Source organism: Doryrhamphus excisus, chromosome 21 (assembly GCF_030265055.1).
Source record: "Doryrhamphus excisus isolate RoL2022-K1 chromosome 21, RoL_Dexc_1.0, whole genome shotgun sequence".
Lineage (NCBI taxonomy): Eukaryota > Metazoa > Chordata > Actinopteri > Syngnathiformes > Syngnathidae > Doryrhamphus > Doryrhamphus excisus.
In genome coordinates this window covers 13,567,537-13,584,659 of record NC_080486.1, presented here as the reverse complement: position 1 = coordinate 13,584,659, position 17,123 = coordinate 13,567,537, and the positions used below count along the sequence as shown (strand labels likewise).

Sequence of the window (17,123 nt, the reverse complement as noted above, 5' to 3'; positions counted from 1 at the left end):
GAGTCCGTCTTCATCTCATCCTCGCTAATTTCCCGCCGCGGCGCCTAAGGGGGGCGGGGGGGGAAGGGATGATCTCCGCGGCTCAGACGGCGAGACTTTGTCTGGGCATTAGCGGACGCTCTTTGTGGCCGCGTTTGGCGGCGCGTGGGCGGGCGGGGCGGGAAGAACCCACGAGACGGCCCACAGACCGCCGAGCTCTCACACTAAACACATAAAGACGCTTTATGGCGGCCTCGCTGTCACAAACATCCTCGTTAACGCCCACACGCTGCTGACGGGACAACAACTCACCGCACAACATTCCTACTTCCTCTCCACTCCTCGGATGATTGATATTATTACAAGATGGATGGATGGATGGATGTTGGATGGACGGATGGATGTTGGATGGACGGATGGATGTTGGATGGATGTTGGATGGACGGATGGACGGATGGATGTTGGATGGATGTTGGACGGACGGATGGATGTTGGATGGATGTTGGATGGACGGATGGATGTTGGATGGACGGATGGATGTTGGATGGACGGATGGATGTTGGATGGATGTTGGATGGACGGATGGATGTTGGATGGACGGATGGATGTTGGATGGACGGATGGATGTTGGATGGACGGATGGATGTTGGATGGACGGATGGATGTTGGATGGACGGATGGATGTTGGATGGACGGATGGATGTTGGATGGACGGATGGATGTTGGACGGATGGATGTTGGATGTACGGATGGATGTTGGACGGATGGATGTTGGACGGATGGATGTTGGATGGACGGATGGATGTTGGACGGATGGATGTTGGATGTACGGATGGATGTTGGACGGATGGATGTTGGACGGATGGATGTTGGATGGACGGATGGATGTTGGACGGATGGATGTTGGATGGATGGATGTTGGATGGACGGATGGATGTTGGATAGACGGATGGATGTTGGATGGACGGATGGATGTTGGATGGATGTTGGATGGATGTTGGATGGACGGATGGATGTTGGATGGATGTTGGATGGATGTTGGATGGATGTTGGATGGACGGATGGATGTTGGATGGATGTTGGATGGATGTTGGATGGATGTTGGATGGACGGATGGATGTTGGATGGATGTTGGATGGATGTTGGATGGATGTTGGATGGACGGATGGATGTTGGATGGATGTTGGATGGATGTTGGATGGACGGATGGATGTTGGATGGATGTTGGATGGACGGATGGATGTTGGATGGACGGATGGATGTTGGATGGACGGATGGATGGATGGATGTTGGATGGACGAATGGATGATGGATGGATGGATGATGGATGGATGGATGGACAGCTTGGTGGATGGATGGATGAATAGATGGATGGGTGGATAGATGATGGATGGACGGATGGATGATGGATGAATGAATGTCAATCACTGATGTCAAATGGACGGATGGATGGATGGATAAATGGATGGATGGATGCCAATCACTGATCTCAAATGGACGGATGGGTGGATGAATAGATGGATGGATGTCAATCACTGATGTCAAATTACGGATGGGTGGATGGATGAATAAATGGATGGATGGATGTCAATCACTGATGTCAAATGGACGGATGGATGGATGAATAGATGGATGGATGTCAATCACTGATGTCAAATGGACGGATGGATGGATAGATGGATGGATGGATGTCAATCACTGATGTCAAATGGGCGGATGGGTGGATGGATGGATGAATAGATGGATGGATGGACGTCAATGACTGATGTCAAATGGACGGATGGATGGATGAATAAATGGATGGATGGACGTCAATGACTGATGTCAAATGAATGGTTGGATGGATGGATAAATGGATGGATGGATGTCAAATGGACGGACGGCGTGTTGAGCGCAGGACTGGACTCCAACCAGCAGAGGCGCCATAGTTCGAGTCTCCAGGACTTGTGAGGAACCAGGAGTTGAGAACTATGGGGAAGAAAACTCACACTTGGCCGTCCCGCGCTGGCAGCTTTTGTCGGGGGGGCGTCCCAGCGAGCGCAGCTCGGCGTACTGCATGGTGGCGTCTCCGTTGTAGCTGCGTGTGCGGCTGGAGGGAACCAGCTGGAAGAGGTTCTCCTGCGGCATGAAGCTGCGTGGAAGAGTCCTGCGACCTACAGGAAGACCAAAAGCAGACATATTGCTGTCAAATGGGGGGGGGCGGGTGGTGCTCCACAGGTGCGGCGAGGGAGCCCCGGCCTTCCCGCTTCCTCTCAGACAGGAAGTGGCGGGGCGGCTGTGTAAATCATTGCTAGCCAGAAAATACTCACGATCTCCGTAGTCCTTGGTCCGATTGGGCAGCTGGAACTGGCGAGGAAAAGTCCCGCCCTTGCCGTGGCGTCCTGATGGAGGACAAACAGGCCGTGATTGAAAAAAGCGACAGACGAGCGAGTGCGAGTGTTGCATGGCGGCGGCCGGGAGAGGTCATGTGACTCCGGCTTGGCCTGGCGCAGCCGTAACTGAAGGCAGGTGAGGACGAGCGCTGACGCAAACACACAACAGAGAACAGCGAGAGACACTTTCAATTGGAAGCAGCTGTTCTGTCAGATGACCCCCCCCCCCCCTGCTGTTTTTGCGGCCGTCTCCCATGGCGACGGGAGTTATTTTTTGTGTTTAGCTCGGCGCAGAACGGAGAGGAAAAATCGACTCAACGGGGGAATGATAAACAAATAGTGGAGCTCTCGGTGGAGAGGGCCGTGCAGCTTTACACTTGGATGTGTGTGTGCATGCGTGTGCGTGTGCACGTGTGTGTGTGTGCACGTGTGTGTGTGTGTGTGTGTGTGTGCACGAGGGGGCCTGCAAGTGGTGCACACAATGAACACCTCCACACCTTCTTCTTCTTCTGCACTGGCAGAGAGAAAGAAAGGCAGCGGGTTGGAAGAAGTCTTCACAAAGGGGCAGGGTGGTCTTATCTGTGTGTGTGTGCGTGTGCATGTGTGTGTGTGTGTGTGTGTGTGTGTTGAGCCCCCTGGGGACACGGGGACAGCCTGGCCCCCAACGGTTGGGATTATGACGAGCTAACAGACCCTTTCCACCAAGTAGCAGGGATTGCTGAGGTGATGCTTTGCCTTGTAAAGTCGGGAGGGGGCGCCCACGTTTGGGGACGCCCTCCATGTGGGGTGGGGGGGGGGGGGGGGTGTGTGTATTTCAGCTCCATTTTCAGAACCTCGGAATTGAAAGTGCAGGTTATTTTTGCAGTTCTGCCAATTAGCCCATTCCTGATGCAAGACTAAAGACATAAAAAGAGCTAAAAAGAGGCGGCTTATGAATGCACGTGATGGGACACGACTAGTCCAAAAAAGCTCCAAGCGGGTTTATAGACCAGGTCCCATGCACGGTCCCCCCCTTCCCAGTGTACAGAATGGACTGTCCTGCTGCAGTTCCTGTCCAAGCGCTAACATGAACGTCGTACGGGTAAACAGAGGCAAAAGGAACCAAATGCTGGACTTCCTGCATTGTTGTCCTTTGCTTCCCGTGCACTTTTCATTGTGCGGCGCTGCTAAGACGTCACGCCATTCCCGTTCAAGCCGACAGTGGGACTTCTCGACAAAAATCCTCCTCCCTTCTTCTCCGTTTGGTGGAAAAGCGGCTCATTAGCGAGAGCCAGGAGGAAACAGAGCTCCAGTTCCTTTCCTGCGACTATCATAACAAACACAAACAGAGGGAGCAAGCGGCCTTCCTGCTCGGCCGTGCACGCTGGCGTCACGCGCTCACACGCCTCCCCCTCCCCCTCACCCTCCCTCCCGCACTCACCTTTGTATTCGTAGCTGAGGTTCAGGTAATTGTTGTCGCGGTTGTTCTGTGAGAAAGGTGGGCTGCAATCACAAGAAGAGAAGAAGACTTTAAAAAACATTCCGCTCGCCGCCTTATCTTCACTCGCAGTCCTGTTCTGTGATGGCGCCCCCGCCCCCGCCCCTGCCCCCCATCCCCAACTGAGTGTACTCGACTTCTGCGTTGCAGCTAAAAATCTTTGAGTCTCAACTGATGTCCAACACGGTCCTGAATGAGACGTGATCAGCAGCATGTTGCATGCATCTGAATCCTCAAGGTCACCACGAGACCTTCATACAGTCCCAGCTCGAATGGGAGGGGGGGGGGGGGGGGGTGCTCACACCCTGCATATTCCCCTCATCGTAGATGTTATGAAGCATCCGATGAGCACCATATTAAAAGGCTGACCTTCTGACCCCCCAGCATCACGTGCGTCACGGCCAGTTACGTTCATGAGCGTGGGAAACACTACGACTGCCCCAAAGACGTTTCATATCTCGCTGCGAAAAGAAATGCTAACATGCTAACATTGTCAAAGTGACATAAAAGGTCAATGGAGCCGCTAAGGCGGTGCTGACCCAAGACTTTTGCTCATTTGTGCGTAGATGACAGCGGTGGAAGAATGAAAAGTCCAAGCAAGCGGCGCCTTATATTTCATAACATCATATCTGGCTTATGCGCCCCTCCCCCGTCAGGGAGTGACGTCTCTGCTGACCGAGGGGCGTCGCGGGGCCACGGGACCCCTGGATAAGGGGCACGCATGCTCGCTGGCAGGGAAAAGTTCCATGCAGCGGTTTCCTGCCATTGTTGTTGGGCCTGCAGGCCCGATAAGCCTCGTGCAGGTAAGAGACGTTTCCTCTCCTCGCTCGCTCACTCACTCGCTCACTCGCTCACTCGCTTTTCTTTTTCCCTTTCCACTCCAAATCCTCTCGTTAGCTCTCCCACTCTCTCACTCTCCCGCTCTCTCGCTCTCCGTGTCCTGTCTCTCCGTCTGCTCCTCTTGTGATAGCGGCGGTGGAGTCCAGGCGTCGGGATAAAGAGTGGTGTTGCTATGGCAACAGCAAGGTGACCCCATTCTTTAAAGGCGCTTTACCCTCAAACTCACCTGTCCAGCGCTTGCTCGATTGATTGACAGCTGCTCGACAGCGAGTTGCCCGCGCTGCCGAAGGCATCCAACATCTGAAACAACACAAGAGTCCGTCAGAACGCCAGCCGCCCCTCAGTCCCTCGCCCCCGAGTCCAGGGGTCACAAGATTAGCCACGCCTCCGCCCGACTTGGAGTTCTTACACTGAGGTCCTGGGTCTCGGGGATGAACTCGCCCTCGCTGTGGATGCTGGTGTAGGAACCCTGGCGAGCGATCTGCTGCTGCTCCTCGGGGACGCTCCCCGGGGGCGGCGAGGTGCGCCCCGTGTGCAGGGACCCTGAAGGGAGGAAGTCAGCATTAAGCTCTGACAAAGACAACCGACAGGGGGGCGGGGCTATTGTGATGATCGCCGTTCGCGGCGCCGAGCGGAGGAATGATTTACAAAAGCACGTCGCCGCAGGTGACCTCAATTACCGAGACCAACGCGCGCCCTTGATCGACCCCAACGGGACCGGAGGATACCAACGCTAGCGGCATATCGCCATTTATTATCAGAATATTATAAACTTATTCCTCCTTTATTCCTCCTTAGTCTTTCATTTTTCAACTTTCATTTTTAATATTCCAACATTACTAATATTACTAATATTGCATCATCCTTCTCGGAAGAATGACTGCTACAATTTCCATTTTTTTCATTTCCAGTTCCAGAAGCTAAAAAAAAAACGACAAAGGCCGTAAATGGCAGTTTCATTGGGAAAATATTTATGTTTGAATATGATATATAATTTTTATTATTTATTTCTGTTGTTTTAAACCACAATTGGTAACATATGCAAGCTGGTTTCTCCTCCCACTGATTCATATTTATTCTCGCAACAGCTTTTCCCTTTTCTAACCTTCATATCCATAAAATGTCAGTCAAATGCAACGTAAACTTATGAATTATCCAATATGTTAAAAGTACGGTACTTATGGATTATTAGAAATAAGCTGTGCTTTCCTCTGTCCCCGTCCATCCCTCAACAACCCCGATAAAGTTCAGGAGGACACGAAGCGATGAGAACACGTCTGATGTAATATGAAATATGAAATATGAAATATGAAATATGAATATGAGCACCTGTGGAGTGTTTGCGCACCCTCTCCGAGCCCTTCAGCAGCGAGCCTTTCAGATCGCCCAGCGAGCGTGATGACCTCATCTCGCTCTGCTTGTCCCTGCTGTTCACCTGCAGGTACTGCAAGGAAGAGCATCGGGGGTGTGGGGGTGTGGGGGCGGGGGTATGAGACAGGAAGTGCAACGCGTCCACACATCACGCTTCCTCTAAGTCAGGGGTGGGCAAACTACGGCCCGGGGGCCACATCCGGCCCGCCAAGTGTTTAAATATGGCCCGCACGTTCTTTCCAAACTTAACATACAACCTGACATCATGGCTTTAGCCAACCTTTTGATGGTTTAGGTAGTTTTTTTTTTAATCAATTTGTTTATTTGATGTGATCTGCTGTTTACAAAGTGCTCCTGAAAAAAGGACACAAGCACATACACATAGCAGGTTGCATGACACTTACAGATACAATCATTCCAGGTGGACTGTTAGAATTATATGCGTAAAATATATAGTCTGGCCCCCTGTCAATTTTGTTAAATCAATGCGGCCCGCGAGTCAAAAAGTTTGCCCACCCCTGCTCTAAGTGATGCATATCGGCCTGGCGCCATTGGACAAGTGTGTTTGAGTGCTTTTTGGGGGTCTCACATGGTTGTTCTTGGGGGTCTTCAGCACTATCCTGAGCAGCCCGTTGGTGGCTGTGCTGCAGCTTAAGGACAACAGAGCCTGGTCCAGGTCCTCCTGGGTCTTCAGGGGCAGAAGCAGCTAAAAAAAAACAAAAACCAAACCCAAGGTGACCTTTCCTGTGCTGCATTGTTGTCGTATGTGAAAGCACCACGATATTGGAGGAACATCTAAAGTGGAGGATGTAGCCAATGGACATTGTTGTACCTCTTTCTCCGTGAAGAACATCTCCAACTGCTGGCCAAAGGCCTCTGTCACTTTCTGCAGCAGCTCCTTGAACTTGAGCGGCCTGTGGAAGGGGATGATCCTGGGAAGAAAGGAGGTGGAGAGTCAAAGGTGGACAAAAAAACAATATTTAAAAAATCCTATTTTCTTCCAGCTAATATCAACGTGCGGCCAAACACACACGGGTTACGTAACCTGAATACAATTACAATAAAGTCAACACAAATGTGTGCTGAGCCTATGGCTGCAAGACAACTGGGATAGGCTCCAGCTTACCCACTTGATGGGCGGGGCTGAAAATGGACGTATGGATATTATTCAGATACCCCTACACACGCTTTTTCAAGGAGGCAACTAGCGACAAATCTAAAAATCTGAGAATGTATTCAATGACCCGTAGAGGTCAGTCTGTCTGTGTGGGAGCACACACAATGGTGCGTTCAAGGGCCGTCAAATACAGTGACGTGTTGACTTTTTTAATAGGGGTGTTTCTGTGCTTGTGGAAGACGACTATCATCACCACTACTTGATATGAGATAGAGGCCAAGCGATGCTAGGCGATGCTAAGAGATGCTAAGAGACGCTAGGTGATGCCAAGCAATGCTAAGAGATGCTAAGAGATGCTAGGCGATGCTAAGAGATGCTAAGAGACGCTAGGTGATGCCAAGCAATGCTAAGAGATGCTAAGAGATGCTAGGCGATGCTAAGAGATGCTAGGCGATGCTAAGAGATACTAGGCGATGCCAAGCAATGCTAAGAGATGCTAGGCGATGCCAAGCGATGCTAAGAGATGCTAGGCAATGCTAAGCAATGCTAAGAGATGCTAGGCGATGCTAAGAGACGCTAAGAGATGCTAGGCGATGCCAAGCTATGCTAAGAGATGCTAGGCGATGCTAAGCGATGCTAAGAGACGCTAAGAGATGCTAGGCAATGCCAAGGGATGTTAAGAGATGCTAGGCGATGCTAAGCGATGCTAAGAGACGCTAAGAGATGCTAGGCAATGCTAAGTGATGCTAAGAGATGCTAGGCAATGCGAAGCGATGTTAAGAAATGCTAGGCAATGCTAAGCAATGCTAAGAGATGCTAAGAGATGCTAGGCAATGCTAAGCGATGCTAAGAGATGCTAGGCGATGCTAAGAGATGCTAGGCAATGCTAAGTGATGCTAAGAGATGCTAGGCGATGCTAAGCGATGCTAAGAGACGCTAAGAGATGCTAGGCGATGCTAAGCGATGCTAAGAGACGCTAAGAGATGCTAGGCAATGCCAAGCGATGTTAAGAGATGCTAGGCAATGTTAAGCAATGCTAAGAGATGCTAAGAGATGCTAGGCAATGCTAGGCAATGCTAAGCGATGCTAAGAGATACTAGGCGATGCTAAGCGATGCTAAGAGACGCTAAGAGATGCTAGGCGATGCCAAGCGATGTTAAGAGATGCTAGGCGATGCCAAGCTATGCTAAGAGATGCTAGGTGATGCCAAGCGATGCCAAGCGATGTTAAGAGATGCTAGGCGATGCCAAGCGATGCCAAGCGATGCCAAGCGATGCCACGCTTCCGGTAGCAACAAGACGCATTGGCGTGCACGTCCCCGTGTGAAGGCCTACGTGCTGCATGCGGGCCTCGCCATTTTTATCAGCGGCTGTTAGCAAAAATGCACGCATGAGCGCGCCTTCCCAATCAGCGTGCGCGTCGGCCGCTGTTTCAACACGGCCGGGCCTCCCTCATCCCAGCCAGCACACAAAGGCAGATGGGAAACTTCCTGAGAGGAAGGGGGTGGTGAAAAAGAAAAAAGGAAAAGTGGAGTGGCAGCAAAAGCAGCAGGATGTGTGTCTTTCCCTGCTCTCTAAAGACTGACAGGGTGAAAGATAGACAGACGCTGAGATATTTACAGAATAGAACGCTGACAGGCCTGAAAAAACAAAAGGAAAGAGACGCATTTATTCCCTTTTCTTCACGCTTTTGAAGAATCGGCCCCCGTTATCTCGTTATAGTATATCCTGACGAAGAAAGAAATAAAAGAGCGTGTTGTTACTGCATTCCCTCATCACAGGACAAGACGTGGGCCTATCTTAATGGCTGCAGAGGATTCTGGGAAAAGGGAGGCCAGCAGATCACAACGCTCCTTGTCTTGTTTATGCTCCCAGATGATGAGTGTGATAACCAGCCTGAGCGTCACAAAGATATGCCGTTCCTTCCTGTCAAGGCATCGTGGCAAGAAAAGGGCACCATTTGCAGCAAACACACACACACACATGTACACACACACACACACACACACAAAGTCTGCTCCGTTACGCTCCGGCCCTGAGGCAAAACCAGGGAAAAAAACACACCGGCTTCCCATTTCCTGCCCTAAAGCTCCAGAGCCTGCCAATGAAAAGAGACGCGCCAATTAGATTCCATTGTGGACGGGCAGCGCGGTTCTACTGACTCAGGCAGACCAGCGGACGGCGGCGGGATTCCCGATCACGGCAGCTAACTGGGATGGGAATTGCTGTGTGGGATTATTTGGCGCTGAGAGAACTTAAAGGTGGACGTGAGCGGACCAGAATCAGTACCAACGGTCTGGAATCAAATAAAAGGCAGGACGCATTGCACATGGTGGAGAAATGATTATCCAGTAATTAGCAGGGGGGCGGCACGGTGGTCTAGGGGTTAGCGCGCAGACCTCACAGCTAGGAGACCAGGGTTCAATCCCACCCTCGGGCATCTCTGTGTGGAGTTTGCATGTGGTGGGTTTTCTCCGGGTACTCCGGTTTCCTCCCACATTCCAAAAACATGCTAGGTTAATTGGCCACTCCAAATTGTATGAATGTGAGTGTGAATGGTTGTTTGTCTATATGTGCCCTGTGATTGGCTGGCCACCAGTCTAGGGTGTACCCCGCCTTACGCCCGAAGACAGCTGGGATAGGCTCCAGCACCCCCCGCGACCCTCGTGAGGAATAAGCGGTAGAAAATGAATGAATGAATAATTAGCAGGGGAGTCACATGATGAGCCGTGACGAGATGTGTGGTGGCCACGAGATGTGTGGTGGCCACGAGGCCTGGGATGGTCAGAAGTTCATGAATTCATCAACAATTCATGACAACCGAATGTCTAATCTATTGCTTTCCTTTTCTTAGGATGGTTTCAGTGAATTCTTATGTCGGAGCTCCCGTATCATAAACGAGGGTGGGACCAAAGCCCGGGGAACATACTAGACATCTCATCTCCTCCATGCCGGCAGCCAATTAGAGCTGTGGAAAGGAGAAGAGGCTGCTGGACGTGCACACGCTGTCACCCTGCTTCTGACGCACGGCTGAACTTAAGGCAATTATTCTGGTCCTGGTCCCTCTGGCGCTTCTTCAGATGGCGCAGAGGAGGCCTTTGTTTGTCATTTAAGGACTGTTCCATGTCCAGAAGAGAATTAGGGAACTTGCTGAGGCATCTCTGCTGCTTTGTGTTCCAGTGTGGTGAACATTTCATCCCCAAAGTTCCACCGTGTGTGCAGCCACTATCACGAGGGCGAGGGCGAGCCCATACATTCATATAACAATGCCAAGCGATGCTAGGCGATGCTAGGCGATGCTAAGAGATGCTAAGAGATGCTAGGCAATGCCAAGCGATGTTAAGAGATGCTAGGCAATGCTAAGCAATGCTAAGAGATGCTAAGAGATGCTAGGCAATGCTAAGCGATGCTAAGAGATGCTAGGCGATGCTAAGCGATGCTAAGAGACGCTAGGCGATGCCAAGCGATGCTAAGAGATGCCAAGCGATGCCAAGAGATGCTAGGCGATGCCAAGCGATGCCAGGCGATGCCAAGAGATGCTAGGCGATGCCAAGCGATGCCAAGAGATGCTAGGCGATGCCAAGCGATGCTAAGAGATGCTAGGCGATGCCAAGCGATGCCAACATTTCATCCCCAAAGTTCCACCGTGTGTGCAGCCACTATCACGAGGGCGAGCCCATACATTCATATAACAATGCCAAGCGATGCTAGGCGATGCTAGGCGATGCTAAGAGATGCTAGGCAATGCCAAGCGATGTTAAGAGATGCTAGGCAATGCTAAGCAATGCTAAGAGATGCTAAGAGATGCTAGGCGATGCTAAGCGATGCTAAGAGATGCTAGGCGATGCTAAGCGATGCTAAGAGACGCTAAGAGACGCTAGGCGATGCCAAGCGATGCTAAGAGATGCTAGGTGATGCCAAGCGATGCCAAGAGATGCTAGGCGATGCCAAGCGATGCCAGGCGATGCCAAGAGATGCTAGGCGATGCCAAGCGATGCCAAGCGATGCCAAGAGATGCTAGGCGATGCTAAGCGATGCTAAGAGATGCTAGGCGATGCTAAGCGATGCTAAGAGACGCTAAGAGACGCTAGGCGATGCCAAGCAATGCTAAGAGATGCTAGGTGATGCCAAGCGATGCCAAGAGATGCTAAGAGATGCTAGGCAAGCTAAGCGATGCTAAGAGATGCTAGGCGATGCTAAGCGATGCTAAGAGACGCTAGGCGATGCCAAGCGATGCCAAGAGATGCTAGGCGATGCCAAGCGATGCCAGGCGATGCCAAGAGATGCTAGGCGATGCAAAGCGATGCCAAGCGATGCCAAGAGATGCTAGGCGATGCCAAGCGATGCTAAGAGATGCTAGGCGATGCCAAGCGATGCCAAGCGATGCCAAGAGATGCTAGTCGATGCCAAGCGATGCCAAGAGATGCTAGGCGATGCCAAGCGATGCCAAGCGATGCCAAGAGATGCCAGGCGATGCCAAGAGATGCCAAGCGATGCCAAGAGATGCTAGGCGATGCCAAGCGATGCCAACATTTCATCCCCAAATTTCCACCGTGTGTGCAGCCACTATCACGAGGGCGAGCCCATACATTCATATAACAGCATCGAACCGCAATATTGCGAGGGAGTACTGTGTATGTACAGGATATTGTTGTGGACCTGGCCTCAAGCGGTCATGTGACATGATGCACACATAAAGAATACCCGAGTCCTGCAGGAAACGCCGGAACCACAGAAGGTGGGAGGTACGCCAGGAAGGTTGGACGCTCCTCAGAATCACCAGCACTCTTTTTTAGTCTCTCAGGCCCATGAAAGCCCCCCCCCGCCTCCGACCAAGGCTGAAACACGAGGCCTCGGCTAAATGTCAACCCAAGAATGTTCCTTCTTTCCACGCTACTCTGGCACGGAACTGTGATTTCCCATCCACTCGAAATCCCCGGCATAACAAAAGAACGAGGAGTTAAGGCAGGGATGGAGGCGTGAAAATCCAATCCAACGTACCGTTTCTCTCTCTCATGCTCCAGCTTGACTCTTACATCCTGTTGAGGAGAAACAAGGAGAGAAGGGAGTCATGACAAGGGAAAGTGATTCATGCGTCGATGGCGGTACTTTGATTGTGCGCCCGCGCTCCAAAGTGTGCTTTAAATGTTTAGTGGAGCCGTGCGGCACAGAGATAAGGCGGTCATGTGACACAAAAAAGGTGACACAATCAGATGATGTCTATTTATAGAAGCATCACCCGAGGGTGCAGGAATCCAGAGGAGCCTGGAAGTCTGCGTGAGGTCATGGTGCAGCCCATTGGACGAGGAGAAGGCGGTAACCCCGCCCCCATTCCCCGCTCGCCGAGGCAACTCTCAACAGAAACTCTCCGCGCTCGCATGTTTTGATTATCGCCACCCTTGATCTCTCGCTGCACGCGGGAAACACTCGCATGGGCGCCGTTCTTAAAGGAGCAAATCCATCCTCTGCTGCCTTGCTGACAAGACCCTCAACAGGAACATCATCAGTCATGTGTAGCGCTGACTTTGTACTTCTAAGTACTGATACGTACTTCCATGTACTTTTACATGGGAGGAATCACTGGCGGTTTTGGCATGTCGGCCATCTTTGTGGAGTGTCTGCCATGTTGGTGGAGTGTTTGTGTCGTTTTCAGAGCAAAATGTCGGCCATGAAACGAAAGTACTGAAGTGGAAACATTTTCTAATAATCATACGCAGCTGTTAGCATATCTACATGGATGGCTTTACATTAAATATTGTCATCCTTTGGATCCAGGACAGCATGGCGGCCATGTGTGTGGCGGCCATGTTTGTGAATGAATGTGTTGGCTGAATGAAACGAATGAAACGAATGAAATGACCTGTTTGTACAGCAAGGTCCTGCTCTTGGGCTTGTGGCTGTTGTGCGGCGTGTAGCAGCAACCCAGCGCTGCCAGGTCCTTCATGATGGAGTTGAGTGCCTCCTCGTCATCTGGGGGGGGGGGCAGAAAACACACATTCCATCAAGCGGAACAAAACACGATGACTTTGGCGGTGGTTGTGAAGGAGGCGGTGACGATGTTTCCACTGGGCGGAGTGGAACACCCGGGAAACACTTTCCCTCCTCGACTATTTTCTTTTGTTACGTTTTTATTGTTTATGATAAGCATCGAACATCTTGCTCAAAATCCGCCTACGCGCACGACTCCGACATAAGACACACCCAGCAGCCAAGCACCATAATTATCTTTGATGACACATCAGCGTTATGATTATGATCTACTTTTGGTCTATTATTATAAACACCAAATTTAAAAATGATGGAAATCCATGAAAAGATGGATAGTGTTCCTCCTTTTCTTAGTTTGACCCCTACAACACCCGCCGATTGGGGTGCCAAGCAGGTTGCCGTGGTTACGAACATTAGGGGACCCACGCGATGATCACACGATACGGAACTAACAAGAAATCCGCTCCAGGAAGTTTTGGTTTCGGGGTGGCGTCCGCCAACACACGTCACGGCAAACGTAAGCTCGAGACAGACTTTTCCATTTTGACAGGCGGGTGATGAAATTAAGCGAAGGGGTGGGACTTGTGTGATTCTAATCAGCTCGTTCATGTCGTAACCAGACGTTATTAGCAGCCATTAAGGGGTGTGCTGACTAGGGACCTAAAGAGGAGGGTGTTGATGCGAGTACGTACGATACATCCACCCTTCAATGCCGCAGCCCCAGCAGGAAAGGCCGCATTCTTTCAAAGTGTGTGTGTGTGTGTGTGTGTGTGTGGGTCAGCAGATGGGCTGTGTGATGCCATTTGATCTCGGTGCCACTGTTTGCCAAGTGTGGGTCAGTGGGTTGGGTTCATGGGGAGGTGATAAGACACAAAGACTGACGTGCACGGACGGACTGCCCAACCCGCTTTGACTAATCTAAAAGACTATTATTCCCTATTATTGTGATAGGATAATAGCCCCATCAGCCACCTATTCATTCATTTCCTCATAACATTTCAGCAAACAATCTACAGTAAAGGGCACAGTACAGTGTTTTTGATGTGAAAGTTTCCATAATAATAATAATAATAATAATAATAATAAGTAGAACATATTTCATCTGTGTGTGACTTTCTAACAATGCAAGGTGACCTGGTACAAAAACAACACAAATAAAACATGGCACATTCATTCATGTATCGATGGCGGCCCGCCACAAACACATGTGGACCGCCACAAATAGATTTGCCACTACCTGCTCACTACCTGGATGTCCCCATCCAGTACTGATATCAAATATAGGACCGATATCAGCAAAACAAAAGCAAGGATTATATTGGCCTGCAGCTACTGCATGGAAAAGTGTCCCAACATAAGCTAACATTTTGGATGTTAACCAAAAAACACACTAATGTTAACCAAGGTATGTAATTGTGCTGATAGATAATGGATGGATATCTGTCTGCCGATATTCAAGGCTGTGATATCAATATCGGAAGTGAAAAAGCTGTATGGGGGAATCCAAAATGAGATAGCAGCAAATGTATCTGTGGTGGCCCAAATGTATTCACGGCGGGCCGCCCCAACTAAATGTTGCTTGTCCTCACGGGTGCGTGTCAGACAAAAAGAGCGCTAGCTTTCCCTCCCGTAAATATCGACCGCGAGATGAGGCGACGGCAGTTTGACTTGGTGACGGGAAGCGCTGACGTCTTCCTGCTCCTTGAAGAACAAGAGGAGAAAGAGATAGCACGGCAAAATAGCTGGCATTCCTCAAGCGGGGTCTGCGTCCGAAGCGGTTACAAAGTAAGAGCATGACTAAGCGGCCGAGGAGGCGGGGCTTCTCCCAACAGGAAGGAACTGAGTCACGGCGTCTGTCCTCTGTATTCCACTTCAGGAAATGAATGAATTCTTTTTTTAATTGAATCAGTGAGCGGTGAACACTTGGGAAAATATGTTTCACCGCCGTAAAAGCAAGTTAGGTATAAACCTAGAGACAGATATGATAGATAGATAGAAATACATTTAGTGATAGACAACCATGTGGTGGCTTTTATCTTGGGGATAATTCAGCAGAAAGGATTTCATCATGGAGGCCATTTTTCCGAACTTCTTGGCGGTTGTCTCTGTGGCGTGACGTGTGTTGTTTCAGTGTGGGAGCACCACACTAGGCTGTGTGCTCGCAGTCAAGGATACAAAACAAACAACAGGGCTGCCCGTGTGTGTGTGTGTGTGTGTGTGTGTGTGTGTGTGTGTGTGTGTGTGTGTGAAGAGCGCCACGTTCAGAAGGGAAAAGTGGAAATAAAGGAGTGATGAAACCAGATGACAGCAACGTCATCGGCGGTGCACGGTGGGGGACCACGGAACGCTTCGCCCTTCGTTGTCACCACGTCCTAAAATAACCCCGGCACCTACGGGGCATTTGAGAGAAGGCCTTGCCGTCCTCCATCCTTCAGCGGGACGATGGCGCTGGAAGGTTATCCTCTGGTCAAGGATGGGGCCTCCCCTCGAGAGTTTTGGTATCTTGACCTTAGCTAAGCCTGTACTAGCCTGTACCACTTTTACCAAGGAGGGTGTAGTGGGACCAGCGTTTTAATAAAAGCAAAGCAGGGTTTCCCACAGGACTGCAATCTATTTGTGGCATAATTATCACTGTCATTTTTACGGATACGGATGTTTTTTTTAGCATGCACGGTAACATAAGTGGCTGTGTCGCTACCATCCCTGGAGCTGCTAGAACCCCATCATATTGGATTGATGTTCACTTACTGTATCTGCCGCCTATTGAAATGTAATTGGTTTAGTTTTAGCATGGATTGATTTAGCCTCTGGATGAAAGCTTGTGTCAACATCAGCAGCACTCGTGCAATTACACGTTAATTACGGTGCTTTTTTTCACATGTTTGGGTACAATGTGACGCGCATTAAGGGGGAAACGAGGGGGAGGGAGGGGGGGAGGGGGCGGTCCCAGCTCGCCAAGCAGCTCTAACAACATTACACAATGCAGGCTGATTGCTGGCTGTTGCATCATTGCTCTGCAACTTTGTTACCAGGCTGCGAGGAGGAGAAGCTACAAAAAAACGTATAAATATATTTAAGGGACTTCTGGCTGGATACTAAAAGGCTGCAGGACAGTCAGAAGACCAGCTTTCACTGAGCTGCCACTTGCAAGCAAAAAGGCCAAGCCAGCGTGTGTGTGTGTGTGTGTGTGTGTGTGTGTGTGTGTGTGTGTGTGAATAAAGACATTGAGGGGATTTCCTGGTGCCGAGTGACACATCATGGCAAAGGCATCCGGCAGGATTAGCAGCTTGAGCCAAATGTGCACAACACACACACACACACACACACACACACACACACACCGTCCCAACAAAAGTGTCAGCTAGCTACAACAGCATTAAAGCTGATACGTAGCATCTGCGAGACCCACAAAGTTAATTTGTGACTGGGAATAATGGCTGTGATGTAACGGAGGCGGTGATGGGAGTTAATGTTTCCACGTATGCAAACATCGCCGTCGGTATCCCGGCAGCGTGCCATTCTTTAACAACAATGTCAACAATACTCTCTCTACCTTTAATGTCATGCACCCCTGCCCGGTGGGAATTCGAACTCAAAGAGAAAAGCCCCGGGGCTGTGACCCACTGTCCAATGCGGCAATGTAATTACAGTAAACCTCGGATATATCGGACTCGGATATATCGGAAATTCGCTCACAACGGACAGATAAAAAAGAAGCGATTTTTCTGTAATGTATTTCCAATAAAAATTCATTGCATATATCGGATTTTTTATAACGGATTCCGCCTATTTCGGACAAAATCTCCAGTCCCGTTCCAATGCATTTCCATGAAATTTCCCTGGCATATATCGGATGGCCGCATCGTTATGCTAATCTTGTTGATGTCACTGGCTATTGTCTTTCTCCTGGCTCCAGATTTAGGACAAATATAAAAGTGAGTGACGTGAATAATACTAGCACAGCAGTGAATGAGATCTTA

General features: G+C 50.1%; 1 protein-coding gene across 2 annotated transcripts in view; it reads right to left on the bottom strand.

Annotated features, from left to right (window-relative positions):
* map3k22 (mitogen-activated protein kinase kinase kinase 22) overlaps nt 1-17,123 on the bottom strand; it is a 31,063-nt gene that overhangs the window by 3,092 nt on the left and 10,848 nt on the right. For both annotated transcript variants that reach the window (XM_058060388.1, XM_058060389.1), the window contains exons 4-13: nt 13,016-13,125; nt 12,157-12,194; nt 6,872-6,971; nt 6,629-6,745; nt 5,998-6,112; nt 5,078-5,211; nt 4,895-4,968; nt 3,772-3,833; nt 2,289-2,360; nt 1,968-2,132 (exon numbers count right to left, since the gene is read on the bottom strand). In XM_058060388.1, the coding sequence (XP_057916371.1) occupies nt 1,968-2,132; nt 2,289-2,360; nt 3,772-3,833; nt 4,895-4,968; nt 5,078-5,211; nt 5,998-6,112; nt 6,629-6,745; nt 6,872-6,971; nt 12,157-12,194; nt 13,016-13,125 (987 nt within the window). The remainder of the gene's footprint in view (nt 1-1,967; nt 2,133-2,288; nt 2,361-3,771; nt 3,834-4,894; nt 4,969-5,077; nt 5,212-5,997; nt 6,113-6,628; nt 6,746-6,871; nt 6,972-12,156; nt 12,195-13,015; nt 13,126-17,123) is intronic.